This window comes from Zootoca vivipara, chromosome 1, assembly GCF_965207765.1.
Source record: "Zootoca vivipara chromosome 1, rZooViv2.hap1.1, whole genome shotgun sequence".
In the NCBI taxonomy this organism is placed as follows: domain Eukaryota; kingdom Metazoa; phylum Chordata; class Lepidosauria; order Squamata; family Lacertidae; genus Zootoca; species Zootoca vivipara.
The window spans coordinates 89,391,112-89,416,456 of NC_142582.1; the positions used below are offsets into that span (position 1 = coordinate 89,391,112).

The 25,345-nt window shown below is 43.8% G+C and overlaps 2 protein-coding genes across 2 annotated transcripts; one reads left to right on the forward strand and one right to left on the reverse strand.

The window, feature by feature from the left end:
* The first annotated feature begins 3,853 nt into the window (after positions 1 to 3,853).
* Positions 3,854 to 10,510, forward strand: LOC148687661 (endogenous retrovirus group PABLB member 1 Env polyprotein-like). The gene has a single exon (XM_088669963.1). The coding sequence runs from the start codon at positions 9,157 to 9,159 to the stop codon at positions 10,165 to 10,167; it is 1,011 nt and encodes a 336-aa protein (XP_088526089.1). The 5' UTR covers positions 3,854 to 9,156; the 3' UTR covers positions 10,168 to 10,510.
* Positions 10,511 to 16,051: 5,541 nt separating this feature from the next.
* LOC118084000 (disintegrin and metalloproteinase domain-containing protein 20-like) lies at positions 16,052 to 25,152 on the reverse strand. Its single transcript, XM_035113212.3, has one exon. The coding sequence runs from the start codon at positions 19,665 to 19,667 to the stop codon at positions 17,517 to 17,519; it is 2,151 nt and encodes a 716-aa protein (XP_034969103.2). The 5' UTR covers positions 19,668 to 25,152; the 3' UTR covers positions 16,052 to 17,516.
* Between the last annotated feature and the right edge of the window lie 193 nt (positions 25,153 to 25,345).

Below are 25,345 nucleotides of genomic sequence, written 5' to 3' on the forward strand. Positions count from 1 at the left end.
TTCTTATTGGTGAAACAGACCATTCATAATGTTCAGATATTCTTCAGAAATGTGAGGTAAGTGAAAACAAGCTATAATAATGAACTATAACAGTGTTCACTGCTCCTGCTCAGGCTGCACAGAAAAAAGCATTTTGGTTCCTGAAATTAATTCCAATTGTGTAAATAAAATATAACTGATAGAATGACTTGCCTGTCTGACCCCCATGCACCTTCCTTCCTGCTTGCTTGCTCTCTTCCATGCTCACATAGGGGAAACAACGGCAGAAAGGCAACTCTAGATAGATAGATAGATAGATAGATAGATAGATAGATAGATAGATAGATAGATAGATATAGATGACAGATAGATAGATAGATGACAAATTGACAGATAGATAAGTAGGTAGGTAGGTAGGTAGGTAGGTAGGTAGGTAGATAGATGATAGATAGATAGATATTCCAGTCACCTATCTGTGTTACGAAGTCTATATGGACCACCCTCAATGTAAGACAAATAATCTATCATTAGAATTCTGGAGCTTCACAATAACCTTATACAACTGGCGTATCTACATCACTTTTTCAGGATGAGGGAATTTGACAAAAATAAATTTTTAAAAATAAATTTTATTTCAAAGATTGTAATGTATGTCCAAATTGGACATTTTTTTATTTTTCTCCTATTTCCATGACTAAATGGAGTTGAAATGGCTTAATGTATTATTATTTTGTCCATATCAGCTGTCCATACAGTTATCTTTCTTGAGGATTTATTCAGAAGAGATTATTCAGAAAATTAAGAAATCTCATTTAATGGACCTCTGAGCCATTTTACACCTATATCAGATAAAAAATGCAGGCATTTTGCTTTCAGTTCTTAAGCACTGTTTTTTTCACATTTTTAAATAAACAAATAAATAAATGTTTCTTATTGGTAAGATTGTTTTATATTTTGTCCATATAACATTAATATTTTTGCTTCCACAGTTCTCTGTATCTTTTTAGGTCCCTTTGATATGATGGTTTGAATTTGCTTATTAGCAACCCAATGATACAGGAAGCAAATAGTGATAAAAGACTAGACACTAGATTATTTATGTTTAATGATACACAATTCTTCATGTAAGGCATATTGTCATACAGAAGATAACTTAATGTGACTTTAAAATAAGTACTTTTTTATTTATGTAAAATAAATTATGGTAATATTACATTGCTTAAAGTTGCTTCATTTTCTTCAAAATTTGAAAACATTGTCATTGTAGTTGCACTGAAAAACAATCAAATTAGTGTATGCCATTGGCCACCCTCTTTGCTACTTCCAGACTATCTAGTTGCGAAAAAGAACATGTAAGTTCCATAGCATATCTTAATTTCCTGGTTTTGAAGATAAAGGTTTTGAGATAAAGAGTCTCTGCCCTACTGACAATCTATTCTTTTTAATTTTGATTTTGATTTTAAAAAAGATGATGGCAACTGCAAATGTTTATTTATTTAATAAAATTTATATACTACTTGATTGTGTGTGGGGGGGGTCCTCAATGCAGTTTTGAAAAGTAATATATAGTTGAAATAGGTCACAAAGAGTTACAACATTACACTGCACACATATACAAACTGATTTAAATACAAAACCTCCGATCACAAAACCTACAGGGCATTTCTCTAGCGAAAGGGGAACGAGCTGCAGCACAGGAAGAAGGCAAAGGAAGATCAGCTGAAAGGTGCTGACAGCTGTCACCGCCTCTCAGATGATCTTCCTTTGCCTTCTTCCTGCGCTACAGCTCGTTCCCCTTTGTGTTCCTCTGGTCTCTGCCGGTGAGGGGCAACCGGCAGAGACCAGGGGAACACAAAGGCTGTAGCGCGGGAAGAAGGGGGGGGAGAAGTGGATTCTTCCCCCCACCGCCAAGCCAGTCCACGGCGGGGGCTTTTTGGATCCTCCGCTTCCCCCCCCCCACACTGCCTGACGAGGCGGGGAAGGGACGATCCCGGGCAGTGTGTGGTGGGGGAGAGTGGAGGATCCAAAAAGCAGAGGATCCGACACTGCGGGGATGGGACGAGGCTGGAGAAGCCTTGTCTGATCCCAGGCAGTGTGTGGTGGGGGAAAGCAGAGGATTCTCCACTCCCCCCCCCACCGCCCGACACTGCGGGGATGGGATGAGGCTTCTCCAGCCTTGTCCGATCCCGGGCAGTGTGTGGTGGGGGAAAGTGGAGGATCCTCCACTCCCCCCCCCCACCGCCCGACACTGCGGGGATGTGACGAGGCTGGAGAAGTCTTGTCCGATCCCGGGCAGTGTGTGGTGGGGGAAAGCGGAGGATTCTCCGCTCCCCCCACCGCCCGACACTGTGAGGATGGGACGAGGCTTCTCCAGCCTCGTCTGATCCCCGGACAGTGGGGGGGAAGCGGAGGATCCTGCGCTTCCCACCGCCCGACACGGGCTTGCTAGGCGCCATTGGAATGGCGGCTAGCAAGCCTACTGTTGCGAGGGGGTGGCGGAAGCAGCGCCCAAAATGAGCCCTTTCGGGCGCTGCTCCCACCGCCCACCCCCTCACCTGGGCGGGCTTGCTAGGCGCTGTTGGAACAGTGGCTAGCAAGCCTGCTTTTGCGGGGGGCGGCGAAACACCCCCGCACCGGCGCGCTTTGGCCCCATCACCCGGAGCCAAAGCGCGCCGGTGCGGGGACGTTTTCGCTGGCTGCCTTCCCCAATTCAAGGGGAAGGCAGCCAGCGAAACACCCCCGCACCGGCGCACTTCGGCCCCATCACCCGGAGCCAAAGCCCGCCAGTGCGGGGACGTTTTCGCTGGCTGCCGAAAGCCCCGCTTTCCCCTCAGCCCGTCCGACACAGCGCAGATAGGAGGAGGCTTCTCCTCCGATCCCGCTGTGTCGGACGGGGTGGGGGGAAAGCTGGCGGCAGGGGGAGAGGAAGGAAGGAAGAGAAAGGGCTGCTTTCTCTTCCTTCGTTCCTCTCCCCCCCCCCCCCCCCGCCCAACAGAGCCCGCATCTGAAGGGGGTTCGGAAGCCCTGTCAAATGCCGGCTGTCGGGCGAGGCGGTGGCACACACCTCTCTTGGCTCGGGGAAGGCAGGCAGGCAAGAGAACAAGCACCTGCCTGCCTTCCCCGAGCCAAAAGAGCAAGTACCGCTGCCGCCGCCAGGCCCCCAGAGCCCATAGGAACGCATTAATTGACTTTTGATGCGTTCCTATGGGAAACGGTGCCTTGCTACACAAAATTTTTGTAGGACGAATTGAGTCCTGGAACGAATTAATTTCGTCTAGCGAGGCACCACTGTACATCTTGGGGATAATAGGAATTTGTAGTAAATCAGCCAGAGTCTCTTGGTAGAACAAATTGTTTTATGGGCTTTAACAGACTAACTGTTTCTAATACTTTTTTCCGGCCGAAAAACATGTTATCTCTGAAATGAGTGTTTGTTTGTTTTTACAGAGGTAGGTCCTGGTTTTGTACACTTGCCTTTTATTTGTAGGGAACCTCTGTAGAAACAAAGAAAGGTGGCTTTCTCCATTTACAGTGGAGACATGGATAGCTGAGGACCAGGCTCAAAACAGTGCGAGCTTGGACTCTGAGCAAGTGCCGACCTCAGACTACAATGCACTACAGGTGTACCTCGGGTTAATAACTTAATTCGTTCTGGAGGTCCGTTCTTAACCTGAAACTGTTCTTAACCTGAGGTACCACTTTAGCTAATGGGACCTCCTGCTGCCGCCGCGCCACCAAAGCACGATTTCTGTTGTCATCCTGAAGCAAAGTTCTTAACCGGAGTTACTATTTCTGGGTTAGCGGAGACTGTAACCTGAAGCGTCTGTAACCTGAGGTACCACTGTATATACCAGCTCCACACATCAGCCTTCAGGTGTTGTTGAGCTACAACTCCCATCATCCCTGACCACTGGTCCTAGTAGTAGCTAGGGATGATGGAAATTGTAGTGCAACATCTGGGGATTCGCGTTTGAGAAAGGAACACATCTATATATGCACACACACATATATTCACAGTTCTCTTTTCTACCCCTGTTTAAAAACATTCTTATTTAGACAAACCTACCCAGGTGCTTAGAAAGTTGAGGTAATTGTAACCAGTTTTAGTATTTTTACTTTTGCACATTTTAAAGTAGGGTTGTAATTATTATTATTTTTGCTTTTACTGGCTTGTCTGTTGTAAACCACTTTGGGGATTTTTACAATAAAGCAGTGTATAGATTTTATACAATAAATAAACAAACAAACACATAAACACACACACACACACGTAGTATAGTATTTCATCATCATAGAATGGTAGAGTTGGGAGGAATCCTGAGGGTCATCTAGTCCAGCCTCCTGCAATGGCAGTATGTGTGTGTGGGGAGAGAGAGAGAGAAAACACGTAGTATTCCATCATAGATGCCTATTGTTTTAACTATAAAATTGTTAACTGGATTTGAGTACTGTAAATCTTACTCAGCCACATAAGTAGGAATGCCAAGCGGAAACTAACAAGTATTATTCTTAATGATGTTTGAATGAACGAACTCATTTTTAATCTACCATAGAATGGAATACCTTATAGGTAATCCATTCACGAATAGTATGAATGGAAGGGTGGGGTAGGGTGAAAGATACCAAAACTACTTTCCAATCAAGTGGATGTCAAGCCTGTTTCAACCTTTTAACTCCCCATATATTTTGTTCCTTTGTTTTTGATATACCGTAATATGCCTCACCCAAAGAGTGATTTTTTTATTAAAAAAAAGGGGGGGGGAAGAATACCAAATCGTTTCACAGAACTTTGCACTCTTATATAGAGTAAAGTCATCCTAACTTCTAGTAAGAGTTCTAAGTCAGGGGTCCCCAGACTACAGCCCCCGGGCCGGATGCAGCCCAATTGGCCTCCCAATCTGGCCCGCGACGACCCCCGCCGCCCGCTGCCTGCTCTTGCGGAGCACTGCACGGCGGTGCACTTCCAGATCTGAAAAAAAATAACCGAAAATCGTTTCTGCGCATGCGTATGGGCCTCTCCCGACCCAGAAGAGGTCATTTCCGGTGCACTTCTGTGGGAATATACACAGGAAACACTCTGTGGGAAAATACACAGGAAACACTCTGTGGGAATGTACAAATGGAGTTCTCTGTGTAAGGCACAGGTTTATTGGGGAGTAATCAATCAAGTGATTTACCACAGGACCACAGGACCACTGGCGCCAGCCTGTCTGTTTACACATCTTCCTTGTTTGCATGAGTCATGTATAGGTTAAAAGGTTAATGTTTTTTACAAGGAAACCATCCATAATAAAGGAGCTGAGGCTGAGAGGCAGGCAGCACTTCGCTCAGCACTCTGCTCATGCTCTCAATCTGAAACTCCTGACTCTCGTCTCGTGATTTCCTCGCACCTAAGAGTCGGCTGGTTCTCCGACAAGTGGTGCCCCGTGTGAGGCCAAAAAGTTCTACGCCATTGTTGAAAGGACGCACGTCGTGGTCCTGCATCAGCTACTCACCCGCCCGGCAAGGGTTCAGACGTCTACCTCATCTCAGGATCCCCGGTGAGTTAGCTCCCAGCTGTTGCTTATCTTTCTCTTCCTGCATTTACAATGGGCACTTCGCTTTCCGTGCCACAGAAACGTTTTCTTCAAGACTTAAAATACCTGCTGACTTCTAACAATCAGCATGCCTCAGAAGACGATCTTATTGCTTTTATTCATACTGCTTATGAGCACTGTCCATGGTTTCCGGAGGATGGAACTTGGGAATTAGATTTTTGGGACAAACTTGGTGAACATTTTCATGCTCATCCCAGCATTGGAGTACGTGTCTTAACTACATGGGGAAAAATAAGAGCATGCTTGGCACTAGTCGTGCCAAAGAATATCTCTCTGGCAGCTGCTTCCAGCCTCCCCTCTGCACCGCCCGCATGCACGCCTCCCCCACTGAAGCCTTCTGTTTCTCCGGCATTGCCTGCCCCCATCCCTCCTGGTCCGGACCCACCTAATTTAACTCCGCCAGGAAAACAGCAACTTTCTTTGTCTGCCACCCCACCCCCTCCAGCCTATGTCTCTCAGGTTTTGCCTGCATTTCAAAGTACCATGCCCACTGTGAAGCAGGAGGGGGGGAATACTACAAAGCTCCAGGAATCTCTTAAAGCAGCAGCTCCTTTGCTGGCTTTTGAGTCTACTGTGATTGTGCCTGCGGGACCTGGGGGTGGGGCACCACGGCACGAGCAATTTGAACTCCGATACATCAAAGAATTGTATCAGTCAGTAAGAGACAATGGATTGCATTCCCCGTATACTCTTGGTCTCTTTGGCACTATTTTTCAACAGCAATTATTGCCAGAGGTTATTAAATTACTGGCTAGAACAGTGCTCAAACCAAATCAAATGATAATTTTTATGCAAAGTTGGACCTGGGCTTGTCAACGCCGAGTCCATGATATCCAAACATATTTGAATAATGCTACACTGGCAGCACATGCCAATGCCTTTGCAGCTCTGGCAGCAGGGGCACCCCCCCTCCCTCCCCCTGTTATGTTAACACCTGGAGACGTCCTGGATGGTCTCACAGGGGCTGGGAATTTTTTAACAACTGCGCAGCAATTGGCTCTGGATCCTCAGTACTGGGACGCCACAAATTCAGCTGCCCAGGAGGCTTTGATGTCTGTTCCTCCTGTGAAGTTAGGAAAAGGGGGGCGATGGGGGAGCGTGCAGCAAGGACCCACTGAACCTTATGGCGCTTTCATAAATAGACTGTACAATACCCTTAAACGCCAGGTTCAAGATACAGCAGCGCAAGGAGTAATCATCAGACAATTAGCCTTTGATAATGCCAATGATGACTGTAAACAATCTTTGCGCCCGCTGGTAGCTACACCTAATGTGGCAATAGCCGACATGTTAAAAGCCTGTCAATCAATCGGCTCTGAATCCCACACAGCAAAATTGCTTGCCGCTAAAGACATTCCTGAAACATGGGTGCACCAGCTGACAGAGGATCTCACCTCTGCAGGGCTTAAAATCGCCCCGGAAAAAATTCAACGCACCCTGCCTATCACATACCTGGAACACAAGGATACGCAACAAGCAGCACCCCCCCTGATACTGCAGCTGCATTTTCCAGCTGTACTCTGGCTGGTGGATCTACAACTGCTGTTAGGACATTCGAATTGGGCAAAATCATACATAGACTTACCAACGTGTGTACTATCACCTCTGTACAATGCCCTGAAAGGACACAAGCAACCGGCAGACATCACACCGGTAACCCAGGATATGCCTGGCAACGAATCAGCCCTGGCAACGATTAATCACCATTTGCAAAAATCTATGGTGGATCGCCTGGATTCCACAGGACTATTGTCATTGGCTGTTTTTGCCACAAAATTGCTGCCCACAGCTGTTCTCTACCGGCCTGCAGAATTTTCTCAGTCTCGCGTTTGTCTTGTTGAATGGCTACACTTGCCACATGCACCACTGCGAAATGTCTATACTTTTCCAGCAGCTGTTATGGACGTTGTTATCAAGGGAAGACAACGTGTTGTGGCATTGATTTTTCTTTCCTCTGTCTCCTATTCCCCCTCCCCTATCCCCTTTGCTCTCACCTTCTTCACAGATGGGACAAAGACGAGGGGGGTGGTTGTGTGGAGGGAGGAGGGGGCCTGGAAGACAAGATTTACAACGGAGCAGAACTCCGCTCAGCGTTCTGAATTGGCTGTGGTGATCTTGGCATTTGATCTGTTTCAGAATGTGAAGTTTAACCTGATTGTTGATACTCAGTATGTCTCCAGATTTTTAACATTCTTGTCAGTGGCATACATTATCCTGCTCTGGATGATGATTTTGTTGCAATTGTTTCTCTCTTTGCAGCGTCTGCTACAGGCTCGTAGCCACTCCTTTTTCGTGGCCCACCTGCGTTCTCATTCTAATCTGCCAGGATTTCTGGCACATGGCAAGGCTGTAGCAGATGCTGCCTTGAAGCAAGAGCGGGTCTTTTCTTTGTTTTCTGACCCTCTGCTGAGCCATGCCACCTTTCACCAATCTGCCAAGGTTCTTGCCAAGTCTTTTCAAACATCAATTTCTCAGGCACGAGACGTTGTCTCGCAATGTTCTTCTTGTTCTAAAGCCCCTACCATGATTCCTTTTGATGCTGTCAATCCCAGAGGGATTGCCCCTCTCTCAATTTGGCAAATGGATGTCACTCTCACCCCGTTGTTAGCCTCTTTTTTCAAGACTGCACCTCACGGTGGACACGTCTTTGGGCTTCATCTGGGCGACGCCCTTAAAAGGGGAGACAGCCAGGCACGTAATACAGCACACTCTGCGCTGTTTTTCGGTCATGGGAAAGCCTAGCAGCATCAAAACGGATAATGGCCCAGCGTATATTTCTAAGCGATTTTCTGATTTCTGTGAATTGTGGAATGTGAAATTAACTCATGGTATTCCTTTTAATTCTACAGGACAAGCAATTGTTGAGCATTCAACTTTTAAATCTCTGCTTTTTCCACAACTTAGTGGAAAGAACGCTCCTATTGCTGAAATACCTAATATTGTGCATCAAGTGCTTTTTAATCTTTTATATCTGCATGATAAGCAGCTTCCTCCAGCAGAATTACATTTTAGAAAAGAGGAGGAGCTGCCTTGCTCCCTTGTGTCTTTCAGGAAACATCCGGATCCAGCATGGCGTGGCCCTGTACTGCTGATTACCTGGGGACATGGATATGCCATCGATGGGGACCCTCTGTGGGTGCCAGCACGCTGTGTACGACCCTGGCAATCATCTACAGCTTCTTCTTCAGCCCATTCAGTCGCAGATGCCGCTGAGGGAGGAGGCAGACCTTTCTACACTCTTTCTGGAGGACAGCACCTGTCACCCGGTCTGACACACCATTGCACCTGGCGGCATCGTGCTCTAAATATGGCTGCACTCCGTTAAGATCACCTTCCATTTATTCGATCTGCAAGCCATAATCGCTCTAGGCGTGCTGCCATTTTACAGAAGTATCAAAGACATGACTCTTATCATTCCATATGGGATAATAATACCTATGTACAGGATATTTCTCAGTTTGCGAAATTGCTTAACTATTCTGATTGTTGGATTTGCTTACATATTCCCTCGTAGTCAAGACATTAGGGTATATTACTGCATGGTATTCCTATTAATGATTCTTTTAGAATTAGTAATAATATGAGAGATAATCGTATTAGTTCACCCCCTGTTATATTATCATTATTAGAAGTAGCTCCACGATGTTTTCATTTTAATCACGATAGTAGCAGATTTTTAGGTCCTTATCCTTATTGTAATTGGACTTATGAGTATGTTAATGGTAGCTCTTGTTTTCTTAACGTCACTACCCAAAGCGGCAGGCCCAAGGTAACAATTAATAATGTTACCAGATACATGACATATTACCAACAGGCTACATGCCGTGATTTTCATTCATGGTTTGATTGGATGAAAAAGAGTTGGAGATCCACATGCGTGTTACAATCAAATCTGTGGCTTTTGTGTGGTAAGAAAGCATACAAAGAGATTCCCTCTGCTTTTTCAGGGACTTGCACTCTAGGGGTAGTGATACCACTGGTGTATAAGTTAGATGCTCTTCCTCGCACCTGCTTGCGCAATAAACACGAAGTCAATGCCCCTATAACACAATATATTGATACTCAGATAGCTCGTAGTATTTTGCCATTATTAGGAGTAGCAATGAATTATAGAGATTTGCATCACTTAGCTAACTGGACAGAGGCTTTGTTCAATGACACAGTTAAAGGCATGAAATTGATCAATACAGAATTACAGGATGTGATTTTAGCCTCGAAAAGAGGCGTATGTGCCTTAATACATAGTCATTGTTGCATGTATGTGCAAGATAATGGTCCTAACATTACTCATACTATACAAGAAATGGAGAACTTGGTGGCTGCACGGCCCTTGCAACCTGCCATGGGTTTTGATCCATGGGAATGGCTGCTGTCTTGGTTGCCTAACGGTGCCTGGATCAGGAAAACACTTTTGACGCTTATAGGATTAGCCTGTGGCTTGGTTATGTTATGTTGCTGCATTCAATGTTTATCCTCCCTCTTTGGTCAATGCATGACCTGGTTTCAGGCTGCACACCTCTCCACTGGAATTTCACATGGAGCCTTCATTGCGAGGTATCAGCGACTCCCTATCTGGCTTCCCACGTGTTAATTTACCCTGTTGCTTAAAAATAAAAAGAAAGAGGTGATGTGGGAATATACACAGGAAACACTCTGTGGGAAAATACACAGGAAACACTCTGTGGGAATGTACAAATGGAGTTCTCTGTGTAAGGCACAGGTTTATTGGGGAGTAATCAATCAAGTGATTTACCACAGGACCACAGGACCACTGGCGCCAGCCTGTCTGTTTACACATCTTCCTTGTTTGCATGAGTCATGTATAGGTTAAAAGGTTAATGTTTTTTACAAGGAAACCATCCATAATAAAGGAGCTGAGGCTGAGAGGCAGGCAGCACTTCGCTCAGCACTCTGCTCATGCTCTCAATCTGAAACTCCTGACTCTCGTCTCGTGATTTCCTCGCACCTAAGAGTCGGCTGGTTCTCCGACACACTTCCGGGTCGGGGGAGGTGCACTTCCAGGTCGGGGGAGGCCCATACGCATGTGCATAACAATTTTCAGCGATTGTTCCGGCCTGGAAGCGCGCCACCGCGCCAGTAAATGGGTGTGCGCATGTGCACTGGCACGCACTCCCCCACCCTCTGGCCCACTGCGCGCGCACTCCCCCGCCCTCCGGCCCGAAGGCGGGTAAGTCTGGGGACCCCTGTTCTAAGTGGTACTTCTTGATAGTATGCTTCTGAAGGTCAGCTGCTGGAAATTGCAGGTGAGCTTTGCCACTGTGAGAACAGGATGCTGGACTAGGTGGATCACTGGCTTGGTGCAACAGGTTTTTTTAAAAGCTACTGTATTTTGTATATGGTGCAACTCAGGAATAGGTGAAGTCCCATTGATTGTTGGGGGAGTAAGGCAGGACTGGGCCTTCTTATGTGATATTTAAAGATGATGTATTACATTTGTACCAAGTAATTGGTTCTAAAAAACAATATCCAAATAATCAGTTTAATCAAAATAATCCGTTGAGCACCTGTTTGGCAGAAAACTATGGTGAAAATGAAAAAAATCTGTCATTAGCTTGTTGTTTAACTCTTGAAGCACATCTGCTTTCATGGGAATAAACTACCTCCCTGCTCCCCCCCCCCCACAACCAAACAATAGCCATAGGTTTCAGGGCTGAAATAAGTGCTGGAAATTGGACTTCCGGTCTACCGCCAGCGCTGATCGGCAAGGAAACCTCAAGCTCCGAGGTTCCTGGCACTGTGAGGGAGGGGGGAGCCGCGAGAGTACCACAGACCCCCAAAAGCTTTCTGGGGGCGTAGGAGCTCAGCTGCGTCCAGAAGCGAATCCTCCGCTCCCCAGTAAGCTCTTTTAAGAGCCCTGAGAGCGAGCGGAGTAGAGTCGCGGGTGCCATTTTTGAGTCAATTGCTACCCTCACAGAGCGAAGCTCCGAGCCGGCAGCGGAGGAGCGGTGGATTTTCCCCAAAATAAAGAGATCTGAGGACATTGGACACCGTGAGTAAAAGAAAATGATTTTTAAAATTTGAAAATTAGAAGGAATTGGCCATGGGAGGAGATCCAAAAAATGGAAGTTGATCTCCCCCACTGTGTGAAGTGAGAAAGCAGTTAATTATACCCGAAGCTGGAAAGACTGACGGGAAGTTTTAAATTCCCAAAGATTTGTACTTAAATTCTCCCCTTGAGGCAGGGTAAAGGGGAGAAGGGCTGATTGGGGGGGGGAGAAATCCCTGTAAAAGATTTATTTCTTGGACTGGGGAAAGTCCCCCTGTACGCTGGAAATGGGTCCCTGGAGGGATCAACGAGCTGCCATTATGACATCACAATAAGGAAGGAATGTGTTTACCTCTTTGAGGTTGGAATTGTAAGAAGTGAAGAGAATACAAAATGTATGACTGAGATTGATAAATGTTCTCTTCATAAATGCATATGGAAAAAATGTATGAGCAAGAATTTAAAATGATAAGTTGCACCCAGTTTGGACATAAATTTTGCTTTTGAAGATTGGAGATATAAACTGCGCCATTTCCTGCCTTACAACTCTGCTGTTCCCAGGAAATCTGAGACGTGAAAGATGCCAGTAGTGGGGTAAGAAGTAATAAGAGTTTTTTTTTTAATTTTTCTGTCTGCTTAAGAACATCTGAAACTGGATTGATTCATGGAACTGGCTGAGCCATCTGGGAGATACCAGGGGAGGGGGGGCTGAATTAGATGTAAGTGCTTAAATGTTGTTAGGATATAATAAGTAATGTTTGATTTTATGGATATTTTTGGGAATTAATTTTAGGCTAAGGGATGAAATAGAAGATGGTTAGTTGGGAAGTTAATTTCTGCGTTAGGAATATTTGAGGATTAAAGGTTAAGAATAATAGATGTTGAAAATGATTTAAGATATAATATGAAAATTGCTAAGATGGAATTAAAAATGGACCCAGGAAGGGGGAAGTCAAGTTTTTGCTGTTATTTTTTGATTTTTTTCTTGTATTTTTGTTTTTGTCTTTTTTGTATGCTGTATCTTTTTAAAATGAATAAACATCATTAAAAAAAAAGAAATAAGAAATAAGTGTTGGAAATCATGATGACCTCTGAACTTGAAAATTTTGCTAACCTTTCCTCTTGATTACTAGTGTTAGTGACCAAAAAGTATGCACGTACCTAAAGCAATTTCTACTATTTCATGTTGTTGTTGTTGTCGTCGTCGTCATTAATTACACACCCTTTACATGTCCCAGATTGGGTTACAATTCAAAATTCAAAATTTAAAACAGTTAACAATCAAAGGAATACAGTGGGCCCTGAAAGCACACATCTCAAAGGTGGAGAGGAACACAAGCAAAATTGGCTTGGATCACAGTGGGCAGTGCAACAAAAGCCCTGCTAGTGCTTAGAATGAAAAATCACACTGATCTGTCCTCTTCGTGCCAAAAAATGGCCTAAAGTGTTGCACTGCTATACCAGCTGACAATTCCTTCTGGATCTTTTGCTTTTGTTTAAAACAATGATGCTTCCTAATTCTGTTGTTTCTGTGCAGATCACATTAGCTAGTTCTTGCTGCATAGCATCACTTCCTTATAGATTTTTTTCTCTTTTACACATCATACATGAACACGCACACCTAGTTAAGAAAAAAAAAACCCTTCCTGCCTGTTGCCAGATTTTGGCTTTATCTATAATTTCCGGCTTTGCTCAGCTGTGAGCCTCTTGGATTGTTTTTCTGAAAAAAGAACTGTTGGACTGGCTTTGTAGTCATTTAGTTTTTTTAAAAAAAGATCTGAATATAAAAAGAAATAAACATTGTTAAAAACAAGGTGTTACATAATAAGATCTTAAATCTGCAAAAAACAAGAAAAAACAAAATGTGGTAGTGGTGTATATATAAGTGCATTGTTAATAAATGAAAAACTTTAAAAGGTTTATGTTTCCTGTTTTCTTTCCCCTAGCAGAGATAATATGTAAGCGTGGTGTCAGCTCCCTTAAAAAAGGTCAACAGCTCTGGGAAACCTTTCCTTAAAAGGTCAACAACTTTGGGGTCCTCCCCTTAAAAAAAGGTTGACAACTCTGGGAAACAGGGGGGGCAGGGTGCCGGAGGGATCTTTGCATCACGGTGCCGGATGTGCTTGAGAAGGCCCTGTCTACAGGAAATGGCTGAATGGAGTCATCCAGAGTCTTGCAATATGTTGACAGCAATATGTTGATGGCACACAGCTGGATTTATTTACATCAACAAGTGTAGCAGTGCATGGGCGTAGGCAGGGGGGCAGGAGGGGGCAGCTGCCCCCCCTAGAAGCAAAAAATTATTATTGTATTTTACAGACCATAACCAGCACTTTTCCCCTCCAAAAACTGAAGTGGAAGGGCTTTGCTTTAGCGAGAGCAGCTCTCCACTTGCTGGGGGGGGCGAGAACACAGCTGTAACAAAAACACATCAAATAAATAAAGCAAAGTGGCTACCGGTACTTAAGCAGTTAAGACAATGGAGCAGAAAATCCCTTCAGGCAAGGTTTGATAGCTGACCAATTCACCCTATTATTCTTCAGTGGTAGTTGTTAATGAGCATTCAGGGATCGCATTAAGAGTTCTATTGGCGATTTAATGAGGGTGCATTGACTAAGGTGGCTCTGCAAGGCTAAAAGGAAATGAATAAGAAAAGGGGGGGCTGTAGCTTTTGATAGACACAGTGATGTTTATAAAAAGCAGAGGTGTTCCAGTCTGCCCCTCCTCCTGCATCTGTATACTGTAAATCAGGGGTGGCCACCTCCCAAGAGACTCTGATCTACTCACAGAGTTAAAAACTGGGAGTGATCTACCCCCTTTTGGGGGGTTCAGGTCAAAGCTGTTGAGTTTTTTTAAGGAAGGGAAGCCCTGTTTTTTTGAGTTTAGGTCAAACTTGTTGAGCTTCTTTTAGGAGGAAGGGAGGCCCATTTTTGTTTAGGGCTTCAGGTCATAACGGTAGTTCAGCTTTTTTTAGGGAGGAGGAAAATTTTGGGTGAGCTTTTTTTAGGGGTGCCAGTGATCTAGCAGTGATCTACCACAGACATCCAGTGATCTACTGGTAGATCACAATCTACCTGTTGGACGTGCCTGCTGTAAATCAAGCAGAGAGAAAGCTGCTTGCAAGGCTCCTGTACAGGCGTACCAGTATCTTCCTCTTGCTGCAGAGTTCCAGCATCACAGCGTCACCCAGAGGCACCCACGAATGTGAGTTATCCCTCTCTCTATTTCTTCCTTCCCTCCCTCTTCTGTCCTTAATAAAATACGGGGGGGGCAGATAAGCCCCACATAGAAAGCCCATCAACATGGGGGGGTGACTCTTTAAAATACAGTATTTACCAGTAATTGGGGGGTGGCGGCACCTAGGCCTCTAGGAGTTGGCTGCTATGCCTAGGACAATTCAAGAAAGCAGATTGATGCATATGCTATGGTAATATATCAATAGAATCATGGAATTGTAGTCAGAAGGGACCACAAGGGTCATCTAGTCCAACCCCCTGCAATGCAGGATCTTTTTCCCAAGGTGGGGCTTGAACCCACGACATGGTTGAAATATTATGCTGATATGCAGCAACACCTCGGAGCTGTCGTGACTGCGGCCGTGCCTTCCCTCGCCCTCGTCCGCCCTGCCACTCCCTCTCGCCTGCCCGACCCTCCCGTCCTCTTACTGCAGAGTTCCAGCATCACAGCATCACCCAGAGGCACCCACAAATATGAGTTATCCCTCTCTCTATTTCTTCCTTCCTTCCCTCTTCCATCCTTAATAAAATACGAGGGGGGGCAGAAAAGCCCCACATAGAAAGCCCATCAACATGGGGGGGTTGACTCTTTAAAATACAGTACAGTCATACCTCGGGTTGCGAACACCTCGGGTTACGAACAACCCGGGTTACGAACTTTGCAAATCCGGAAGTATTTTCACCGTGCGCGCGTGCGCAGAAGCGCCGCACGCCTTTGCGCATGCGCAAAGCGCAAAATAGCGGAAATAGCGCTTTGCGCATGCGCCTAGGCCTCTAGGAGTTGGCTGCTATGCCTAGTAGGACAATTCAAGAAAGCAGAATGATGCATATGCTATGGCTATATATCAATAGAATCATAGAATTGTAGTCGGAAGGGACCACAAGGGTCATCTAGTCCAACCCCCTGCAATGCAGGAATTTTTTCCTAAGGTGGGGCTTGAACCCACAACATGGTTGAAATATTATGCTGATATGCAGCAATGCCTTGGAGCCGTCGTGTCTGCGGCCGTGCCTTGCCTCGCCCTCGCCCGCCCTGTCACCCCCTCTCACCTGCCCGACCCTCCCGTCCTCTCCAGCCAAGCAGGGTAGCCGCCGATGCTGCCAGCCCCAGAAGCACAAGGTGGCCGCTGCCGCTCCCGCCGCCACGATATCATCGGGCCAGCTGGCCCTGTAGCCCTGGCCACGTTCCCACTTCGGGGCCCCGCCCCTGAACGACCATGGCTTGCCCCCCCCTAGTTTTGATCCTGGCTACGCCCCTGTAGCAGTGGATGTGCATGACTGATGTCTTGACTTAGTAATAGACTGGATGGGAGCCAATAAACTGAAGCTCAATTCAGATTAAACTGAAGTGAATGGTTCCCTGGACTGGATGGATGGGAAATGGACTGCTCTTGATGGGGTTACACATCTGGAAACTTCGCTTTGCTATCACTTGAGGCTCAAGCGGCCTTGGTGGCATGAAGTGCCTTCTATCAGCTTTGGCTGGTGGCCAGCTACACTCTGATGACCTCTGGGTTAGATTACTCAATGTGTTATACATGGGGCTGTCTTTGAAGGCAATTCAGAAGTTGATACAGAATTCAGTAGTCAGGTTGCTCACGGAGCACATAACACCAATCTGAGCACATAACACCAATCCTGGCCCAACCACACTGGGCCCAATTTCTGGGCCCAATTCAAATTGCTGGTTTTGACCTACAAAGCCTATTGTGGCTCAGTACCCAAATACTTGAAGAAACACCTCTCCCTGTTTAAACCGGCATAGACCCTACAATAATCATCTGACGCCTTTCTTCTTGTGCCTCCTCCTCAGGAGTTCGGTGTGTGTGTGTGTGGAAACACAAGAAGGGGCCTTTTCAGTGGCGGCTCCCTGCTTATGGAATGCTCCCCCGGAGGAGGCTCACCTGGCATCATAAAGAAATAGCTTTAGGCACTAAGCAAAAACTCCCCCCTCTTTTGCTAGATCTTTGTTTTTAGTTATCTGTGGTCTCCAGTGGGTGGAATGTTTTAATCCCGCCTTTTAAAAAATGGGATTTTATTTTAGATTTATCCTTGGTTTTTATTTTATTTTCTGCTGGTTTCAATGTACTGTATGTGTTTGTTTCTATATTATAAATCACTTTGGATTACTTTCTTTAAAGTGTGATGAATAAATTAAACAAATAAACATTTTGTCATTTTAGCATTGTTTTTGTTTCCACGGTTCTCTGTATCCATTCTTCAGTTGCTTTGATATGAAGGCATGGAATCACTAAGATTACATAACATTGTGGTGCTCAGCTGTTAAAGTATTTTGTTGCCTTTTTACTGCTCTACAACTAGCATATTTTAGAACATCACCTCAGTTACTCAAATGGCATCAGTGGTTATGTTGGTTTCTGTGAAAATGGGATTTTATTCCGAGCCTGGCTTTTGTTGAAAGTATTTAGTTTCCTCCACAGAAGTTTCTTTTCCCCAGTGGGCTTGAGGGAGATACTTCTGAGAGTTAGAGAACACAGAAAACATCAACACATTGCAGAGTTCTACGCTGTTGTGCGAAGTAGACAAATGTAATGAAGGGCTTTTAAAACTTTAGAAACTTAAATGTATCACTACATAATACTGTCCATTATTTCCTGCACATCTATTTGACACATTCAGTGTATTGTTCAATTCTCTGATTCAGTTGGGATTTTCTCCCTCTTTTATATTGTCTTCCTATGTTCTTTCTGGTTTTATTACAAACCGCTCTCTCAGAGGCTTCCTGAAATAAATACCCAGCCCAGAAACAGAAAAAACAAGAAATACAGTTGCTGCTATAATTCCTATAATGATGCCAATATGGAGTGAAGCCTTCCGTGGTGGAGGAGGTCCGCTGTCAATGCTGCCACCATTACCTTTGTTTTGACAGTCTGGAGGGGCCCAGCCATTATCACAGTGACAATGTTTGTGAGAGTTGCATATTCCTCGATTATGGCACTTTGTGACATTGCAATCATATTTCAAGAGGGACACACTCTTGCACTCCCCATTAATACACATCATTTCTTTGCCACAAGGAGTCCCATCTCTCACTGCTCCAATATCAGGTATCTTCATTCCAGTGTGGTAATCTGTGCTCCAGCATTTCCTATTTCCAAGGCGCGTGTTAATTATGGTTCTGTGTTCCTCCAAAGAAGGTACTGTATCAACATTTTCACACTGGATTCGGCCGCACAAGATGTTCTGAGTATCACATTTCTTATAAGTGTCATGTCTAAGCCCACAGTTTCCAAAGCGATCACCTCGAGAATTCATTTCACTGAAACAATCCTTTGATGCACTGGATGCTTTGTTGCCAAATATCATTCTGCACTGCCCGTTGTGAGTTGTGCAATTCCCATGATAGCAATATGCACCATCAGTACAAGGGGCACCGTCTTGTACATAAACATCTTCAGGACACCATTCTGAAGTCCCGTTGCAGTACTCGGGCAGATCACAGCTGCTGACCGGTTCTCTGCAAACCTTATGAATTGGAAGATACTGACACTCACCACAACACTGTCCAAAAGCACAAGCAGCACTTGGACTCAACATGCAATCAGACTGGCAACATGGATCCAACTTGCATTGATCAGGTGAACCACAATCACATTCCTCTCCATCTTCCACTACTTCATTTCCACAGTATGCAAATTTATATATTTTATCGGAGTCTGGTAGAATTAGCAAACACTGTCTGTTTCTTATGTTGAAATATTCATTATAACTACAGTTGCTAAACTTATCAGAGGTTGTTTGATATACAGCCATTATGCAAGAACTTCGATCACAAGTGCAGTATTTTTCATCATGTTTCATTCCAAGATTGTGTCCTAAATGATGGGAAAATGTGTGAGAAATAAGGAACAAACTGGTAGTCACATATGATTCAACACCAGTTGCCCAATCGGTATTACAAACTGTACTTAGGTACGCTAGCCCAAGTTTACTTTCATAACTCTTATATATAAATAAGTGAGCAGCGTCAAGTTGCATACGTTTACTTAGTGAACTTTTTAAAAAATGGCTGAACATTTCAAGAGTGTCATCTATGCTGTTAACAATTTTTATGAGGTTCTTTTCTGTCCATATCTCCAAGCCAGCTATAGACAGCTCAACAGACAGTGGCTCATATATTGAGTTTGCAGTATGGATGATATCCATAACTTGCCTAGCAACACGACTTTCATTTCTGCCAAACTGGACATATCGTTCATGTTCTATCACGATTGCAACCTCTATGTACCTGGTGTGTGACCACCAGGCTCCTCTAGAAGCCCTTTCAGTCAATACTTTCATTTCATTTTGGAACATGGCCTCTTGGCGCCTTTGAATTTCCTTTGTTAGCCCACACCTCATGCGAACAGCACCTTCAATTCCCTCCAATCTGTACACCACATGTTGAGGAGTACCAGGTGCCTGAACAGGTTCAATTTCAAAGGTGTAATTTTCTAAGTGAAGTAGACCCCTGAGGCCCCCTGAGCAAGTACTGAGGGTGACCCTAGAGGAAGGCTTGTCTTGTACAAAGCCATGGTAGAAGCAGTCATCTTTGATGAAAGGATAGTCCACCTGGAGGTCTCCCTCCTTACTGTATGTGATGACAGTGAAGTGTTTAGGGACAAAGCTCTTCTTTTTCCTGAGCATCACCACAAGACCCTTCCCCTCAATCTGCAGCAGGTATGTGACATCATGAGTTTCATGTTCTCCATATCGGGGAGTAAGTTTCCTCGGGATGATCACTTCATAAGAAGCATATCTAAAACCCTGTGGTGGCTTCTGACCTGCATTCTCACATAACACGTTCCATGAGATCAGCACCAGTAGCCAGGCAAGATTGCTAGTCATTTTCCTTGATCGGTGAAATAATTCACTAGACCACTCCACTCTTGCTTGTCTTTCTCAATAGGGAAGCTTCTTGTGGGTGCAAGGCAAGATAGGAAGAAGGCTGCATGTTAGATAGAGGAGAAGGATTCTGTCTATAGCAACTGTCAGATTTCCCTTTGGAATGTGGGCGGAGCTTGGTTATTAACAAGACGGAATGGGGAGAGAATGGAAAGGGTGGGGGAGAACCTAGAAGATGGTTAGCAAAAAGGGCAGTTACAGGAAGAACAGGATGTTCTGTGGAAAATTTTCGGACCAAGATGTTAGGGGAGTGAAAGATAACCAAAATCACTAACCTCATACTAATACAAGAAATATGAACTCTATTTAGGAGAGGCTCCTTGGGGGTTGATACTACAGTATCTGGCTTTCACTGGAGTTATTCTCTTCAGAGATAATCTTAAGCTTCCCAAGCACAATGTTATAGGGAGACGGACCATGTCAAGGAACATTAAGGCACACCAATTGGATCCAGTGTCATCGAGGGAGAGAGCAGTTCATGCTTCCTCCTAATATGTGGATAACCTTCTCTCTGAATCTGAGACAGACATCAGGTATCCACTTAGTTCTAAGGACCACAGGAGCCTAAAGTTGCAGGCTTGATTGGCTACCAGATGCAGAAATGCACACCTGGTGAATAAAGATTTTGCATGAGTAAAAAGAAACTCATGAGCAAGTCACTCTTCAAAAGCAGACCAATCCCCCAGACAATAATTAATGGACCATAGTTATGCTCTTGGTGGAAATCTGAAGGTTTGAAGTTTAAGTTATAGACAGTGGAATTATGTCTGTGCACCACCACCACCCAGATTCCAGTCTTAAGACATGCCAGAGCTAGATAGATCAATTATCAGACTCAGTATAAGGCATGTCCCAATGTTCCTATTCCTGCTTTTGAGTCTCCAGGATAACCTGGGTTTTTTTCCTCCTGCCTACTGGTTTTCACAGCAGGAAAATCCTGACTAGTATCATGGCCCTTTGCACATCAAAGTAAATGGTCATAGCCTGAGGATTTGTCATGCTTTTTAATTACCGGTAATAACTTACAAAAGTTTCAGGGTAGGGAGGAGGTTACTGAGGTAACATAGGGGCTGTTAAAAGGGGCATTTAATGGACTTCTGAGCTATTTTACACCTATATCAGATAAAAAATGTAGGCATTTTGCTTTCAGTTCTTAAGAATTGTTTTTTTCACATTTTTAAATAAACAAATAAATAAATGCTTCTTATTGGTAAGATTGTTTTATATTTTGTCCATATAACATTAATATTTTTGCTTCCACAGTTCTCTGTATCCTCTTTTTAGGTGCCTTTGATATGATGGTTTGAATTTGCTTATTAGCAACCCAATGAGACAGGAAGCAAATAGTGATAAAAGATTAGACACCAGATTATTTCTGTTTAACGGTACACAATTCTTCATGTAAGGCATATTGTCATACAGAAGATAACTTAATGTGACTTTAAAATAAGTACTTTTTTATTTATGTAAAATAAACTATGGTAATATTACATTGCTTAAAGCTGCTTCATTTTCTTCAAAATTTGAGAAAATTGTCATTGTAGTTGAACTTATACAGTATAAGATATTGGCTATGGCAGGGGTTCCCATGACCTGTGAAAGGTCACAAGAAGTAACCTCTCAAAACCGCAATGCATTAGAGACTGTTTGCTCTTCCTGCTTAGTTCTTGTTTGAACTGGTTTGGCCTTTACCACACTGAATACCTTCAGCCCTTTAAAAATGCCCACCCCTTCACTGAATGCCAGAACTGGACACTCACCATCCATTCTGTTCTAAACAGAGAAGTGATGGATTCTCCCTGCAAGAGAGCACAGCAGTGGATTCTGTTGGTGCCCCCTCCCCATTGATGAGGTGGCTGACCATTTTGTGGCTCTGTCTCTATTTCCACAAGATGTAGCAGCCATTTTGTGACTGGTTAAAAACATTTGATTTAAAAAGGAAACATCCATAGGGCATTAATTCCACAGTTAATTCAATGCCCATTGCCTTATCCCTTCTTAACACGCACCGTCATTTCCCTTGGTTACAAAAACAATCCCATTCCCAGGGGCTAAATTTACCTTTCCCTTTCAAATTCCTACTCACTGGAATTTGAGCCATACCTCCTGATTTCACTGGCTGGATTAGCAGCTGGGGGAAGCTAGTCAGGCATATAAATTTCCCCCCCTTTTTATATACAGTGGTACCTCAACATACGAATGCTTCGACTTCCGAAGGTTTCGACTTACGAAGCTGACACCCCCGGAAGTGTTTTCGCCCTGCGTGCGGTCCGTGTATGCGCAAATACGCAAAATCGTGCTTCGCGCATGCGCAGAATGGCCACTTCGACATCCAGAAACCTCGACTTATGAAGAGCGCCGCGGAACGGATCATCTTCATAAGTCAAGGTACCACTTTAAATCATTTTTATTAAGTTTTCTACTTTAACAATCCAATCAAATCACACTAAATATTCCAAATTATACATATATATATCAAATAATCCAAATATTCTGCCAAATTATAATTTATTGAGGACTTCCCATGCTTCAAATTTGAAGGGCTCTGGTCATCATCATAGTTCTACTGCATTTCATAATCATTTTCAGTGGTTCCTCTATTTCTTTCTGTTGTTATCCTTCATTCTTTCGCAGCCTCTGAGTTGTTCCCACAAGCGAGTTAAAACAAACAATTATGTCTTTCTGTGTGGGTTTTATGTCTATGATTCCCTTCCATAAGTTCACAGTATCTCCTCACACTCTGGTGTTTCTGCGGAATCAATCCAAAAGTCATTTCACTGCTGGCAGCCACCATGTTCACATAGTTCCAATAAAATCAAGTCTAAGCATCTGCTCAGTAATTTTCCCAAACCGGTTACATCAAACATCAAACATTAGCCTTTTCAGGGGAGATTTACCAAATCAAACTGGAAATACAAATATAATTACATTTTAAAGGCTCACCTCCCCCTATGACTATTTATAATTCTTCAGCCCGGTCTTGACTTCCAATATGGCGGATTTCCAAATTAAAACTGCGACACTGCTCCCACAGATTCTAGGAAACCATCCAAGGTTTTTTAACAAGACTCTAGCGGCTAATGAGATCCTGCTTCTGTCTGATGTCAACAAATTGGATAATCTTTTATTTTCCAAATAAACAAAACAAATTACATTTCATCTTAAATTCACCCTTCTCAGTCTTTACGCTCTGCCGAGCATGTGACTTCTCTCCCTCCCGCCATTCGGCTTTGTTTCTCAATCTCATCTCGCAGTTCCTTTTTATGAAAACAAACAAGTTCACATCATAGGATTTATTTCAGTCCTGCAAGTGTCTTCAAACTTCTACAGTTCTTCTCAATATAGTCAATAAATTTACTCCATTCCCTCTGGAACTTTGTCTCTCCCTGGTTTCAGATCCCGCAGGTCAACTTTGCCAGTACAGCATCATCCATCATCTTTGTTTGCCACTCCTCAATCTTCAGTATCTCCTGTAATTTCCACTTTGGGGCTAGTAAAGTCCTCGCCGCAGTTGTAGCATACATAAACAATCTCTGATCTCCCTTTGCTATTTCCTCTCCCATTAAACCTAATAGAAATGCTTCGGGTTTGGGGGAAAAGAATACTGAAACATCTTTTTCAACTCATTATATATCATTTCCCAAAATCCTTTTACTTTCTCACATGTCCACCACATATGATAAAATTCACCATCTTTATCTTTACATTTCCAACATGTTTTGTTACTCATCCTGTACATTTTAGCTAATTTCACCGGTGTTAAGTACCATCTACACATCATTTTCATCACATTTTCCTTCAAGTCGGTAGATGCAGTAAATTTCAATGTTTCATTCCATAATTTCAACCACGCGTCATATTCAATATTGTACCCAAAATCCATTGCCCATTTTATCATAGCATATTTTGCCGATTCATCTTTTGTAAACCATTCCAACAAGAAATTATCTATTTTTGATAATAATTTCTCTCTGCCTTCCAATAATTCAATTTGGAATTTCAACTTTTTATCTTCACCCATTCTGTTCCGTTCCAACATACCAACTTAGATGTTAATCCTTCTTCCACTCAGTCTTTTTTGACACCTCAGTGGCTGGGTTGTTTAGCAGAGTAATTCCTCCCTCCTCGCTCGAAGAATGTCCAAAACTTAAATCCAATTTTTCATCTTAAGAAATGGAACTTGATTCACTCACGGAGACAGAGTCCAGGAGAGCCAGACTCTCTCGGGGTTTTTCCATCCAGTGCCCCCCAGCCCCTCCTTCCTTCCAAATTTGGGGCTGGGTTGTTGGGCATCTGCGGATGAGACTGCATCTTCCCATACCCCCCTGGAAGATTTTGGGAGACTGATTACTCCCATCTCAGCCTCTAATTACCCCGTAAGAGCTGGAGCAATGGAATTTTCAGCCATCTTCCGTGGTGCCTTAAGCGGAAGTTCAACAGCCAAGATCTTTAATGCCCACCACCCCACGGGCCATCTTCGACAGGTACGCAGTAGCCACACACCTGTCAATCTTTGACATAATGGTGTCAGGTAACTGATTAGTGGGCAGTACCATCCACATGCTAAAGTTGACTTATAGGTGAAGGGAGATGTTATTTGCAGAAAATGCAGTGGCAAAGCAGCATCCAGCAAGATTAAGTGCTCCACTCACCAGCTGGTGAGCAGAGGATACAATTCTGCTCTCTGCAGGAATTTACTTTGCTAATGCACTCTCCACTAGTGAAGCAGCACCCAGCAGGACTGAACCCTGCCCATAAACTGATGCCACATGTGGGTGTGGTTCGTGGAAAATATCCTCATGGGCTAAATTGGAACCCCTGATGGGGCCAAGATTGGCCTGTGAGCCATCGGTTCCCCACCCCTGAGCTAGAGGGAGTCCCAACTGGCAAAATGTCAAAATAAGAGGTCTGCTAAGTAGCCAGGAACGTTTGACAGCATAAACAACACTGGAGTGGCAAAACCCAATGAGGACTGTACCAACACCGTATGTGTTATCAAACTTGTCACTTTCATACATATCATCTGCTTTGCTCTCATTAAATTCCATGGGGTGTCCCAATAAAAGATATTGCACTGGCTGCAGAAGGCATGACTACCAAATAATCTACAGTAATTTATATGTCTAGAGGCTATTATTACTTTGAATAAAAGGCAAAAATTAGTTGTAATAGTAGACAACTATACTGTTCCAGGAATGATTTGCATTCATAAAACCAATCATAACACCAAAACAAATTGGTGTTCTCTTGATGAAAAGCTGATATACACCTTTTTATGAAGACATCACTATTGCAGAGTGTTTAACTAGCACCTGGAAACCTACATTAAAATTCCCAAGCTGCCATGAAATTAGCAGGGACAGTCACTACGATCTATCTGAGACCAGATGCTATTACCTACCTCACAGGCTATTGTGAGGGGGGGAAATGAGATCTATGTATGATTCTTTGAGGTCCTTGGATGAAAGGTGGGATACAAAGGTAATAAATAAAAATACCTTTACATAAAATATTTTTATTAAGTAATCTGAAATAATTTCTAAGCAATAGTTTTCATGGTTGTACATCAGTAAAGGGCATTCAAAACAGTATATTGTACAATATGATAAAGATAAATTACG

Excerpts from the sequence above, each read along its gene's own strand:
- LOC148687661 (XM_088669963.1), top strand. The coding sequence starts at position 9,157 with ATGAGAGATAATCGTATTAGTTCACCCCCTGTTATATTATCATTATTA.
- LOC118084000 (XM_035113212.3), bottom strand. The coding sequence starts at position 19,667 with ATGACTAGCAATCTTGCCTGGCTACTGGTGCTGATCTCATGGAACGTG.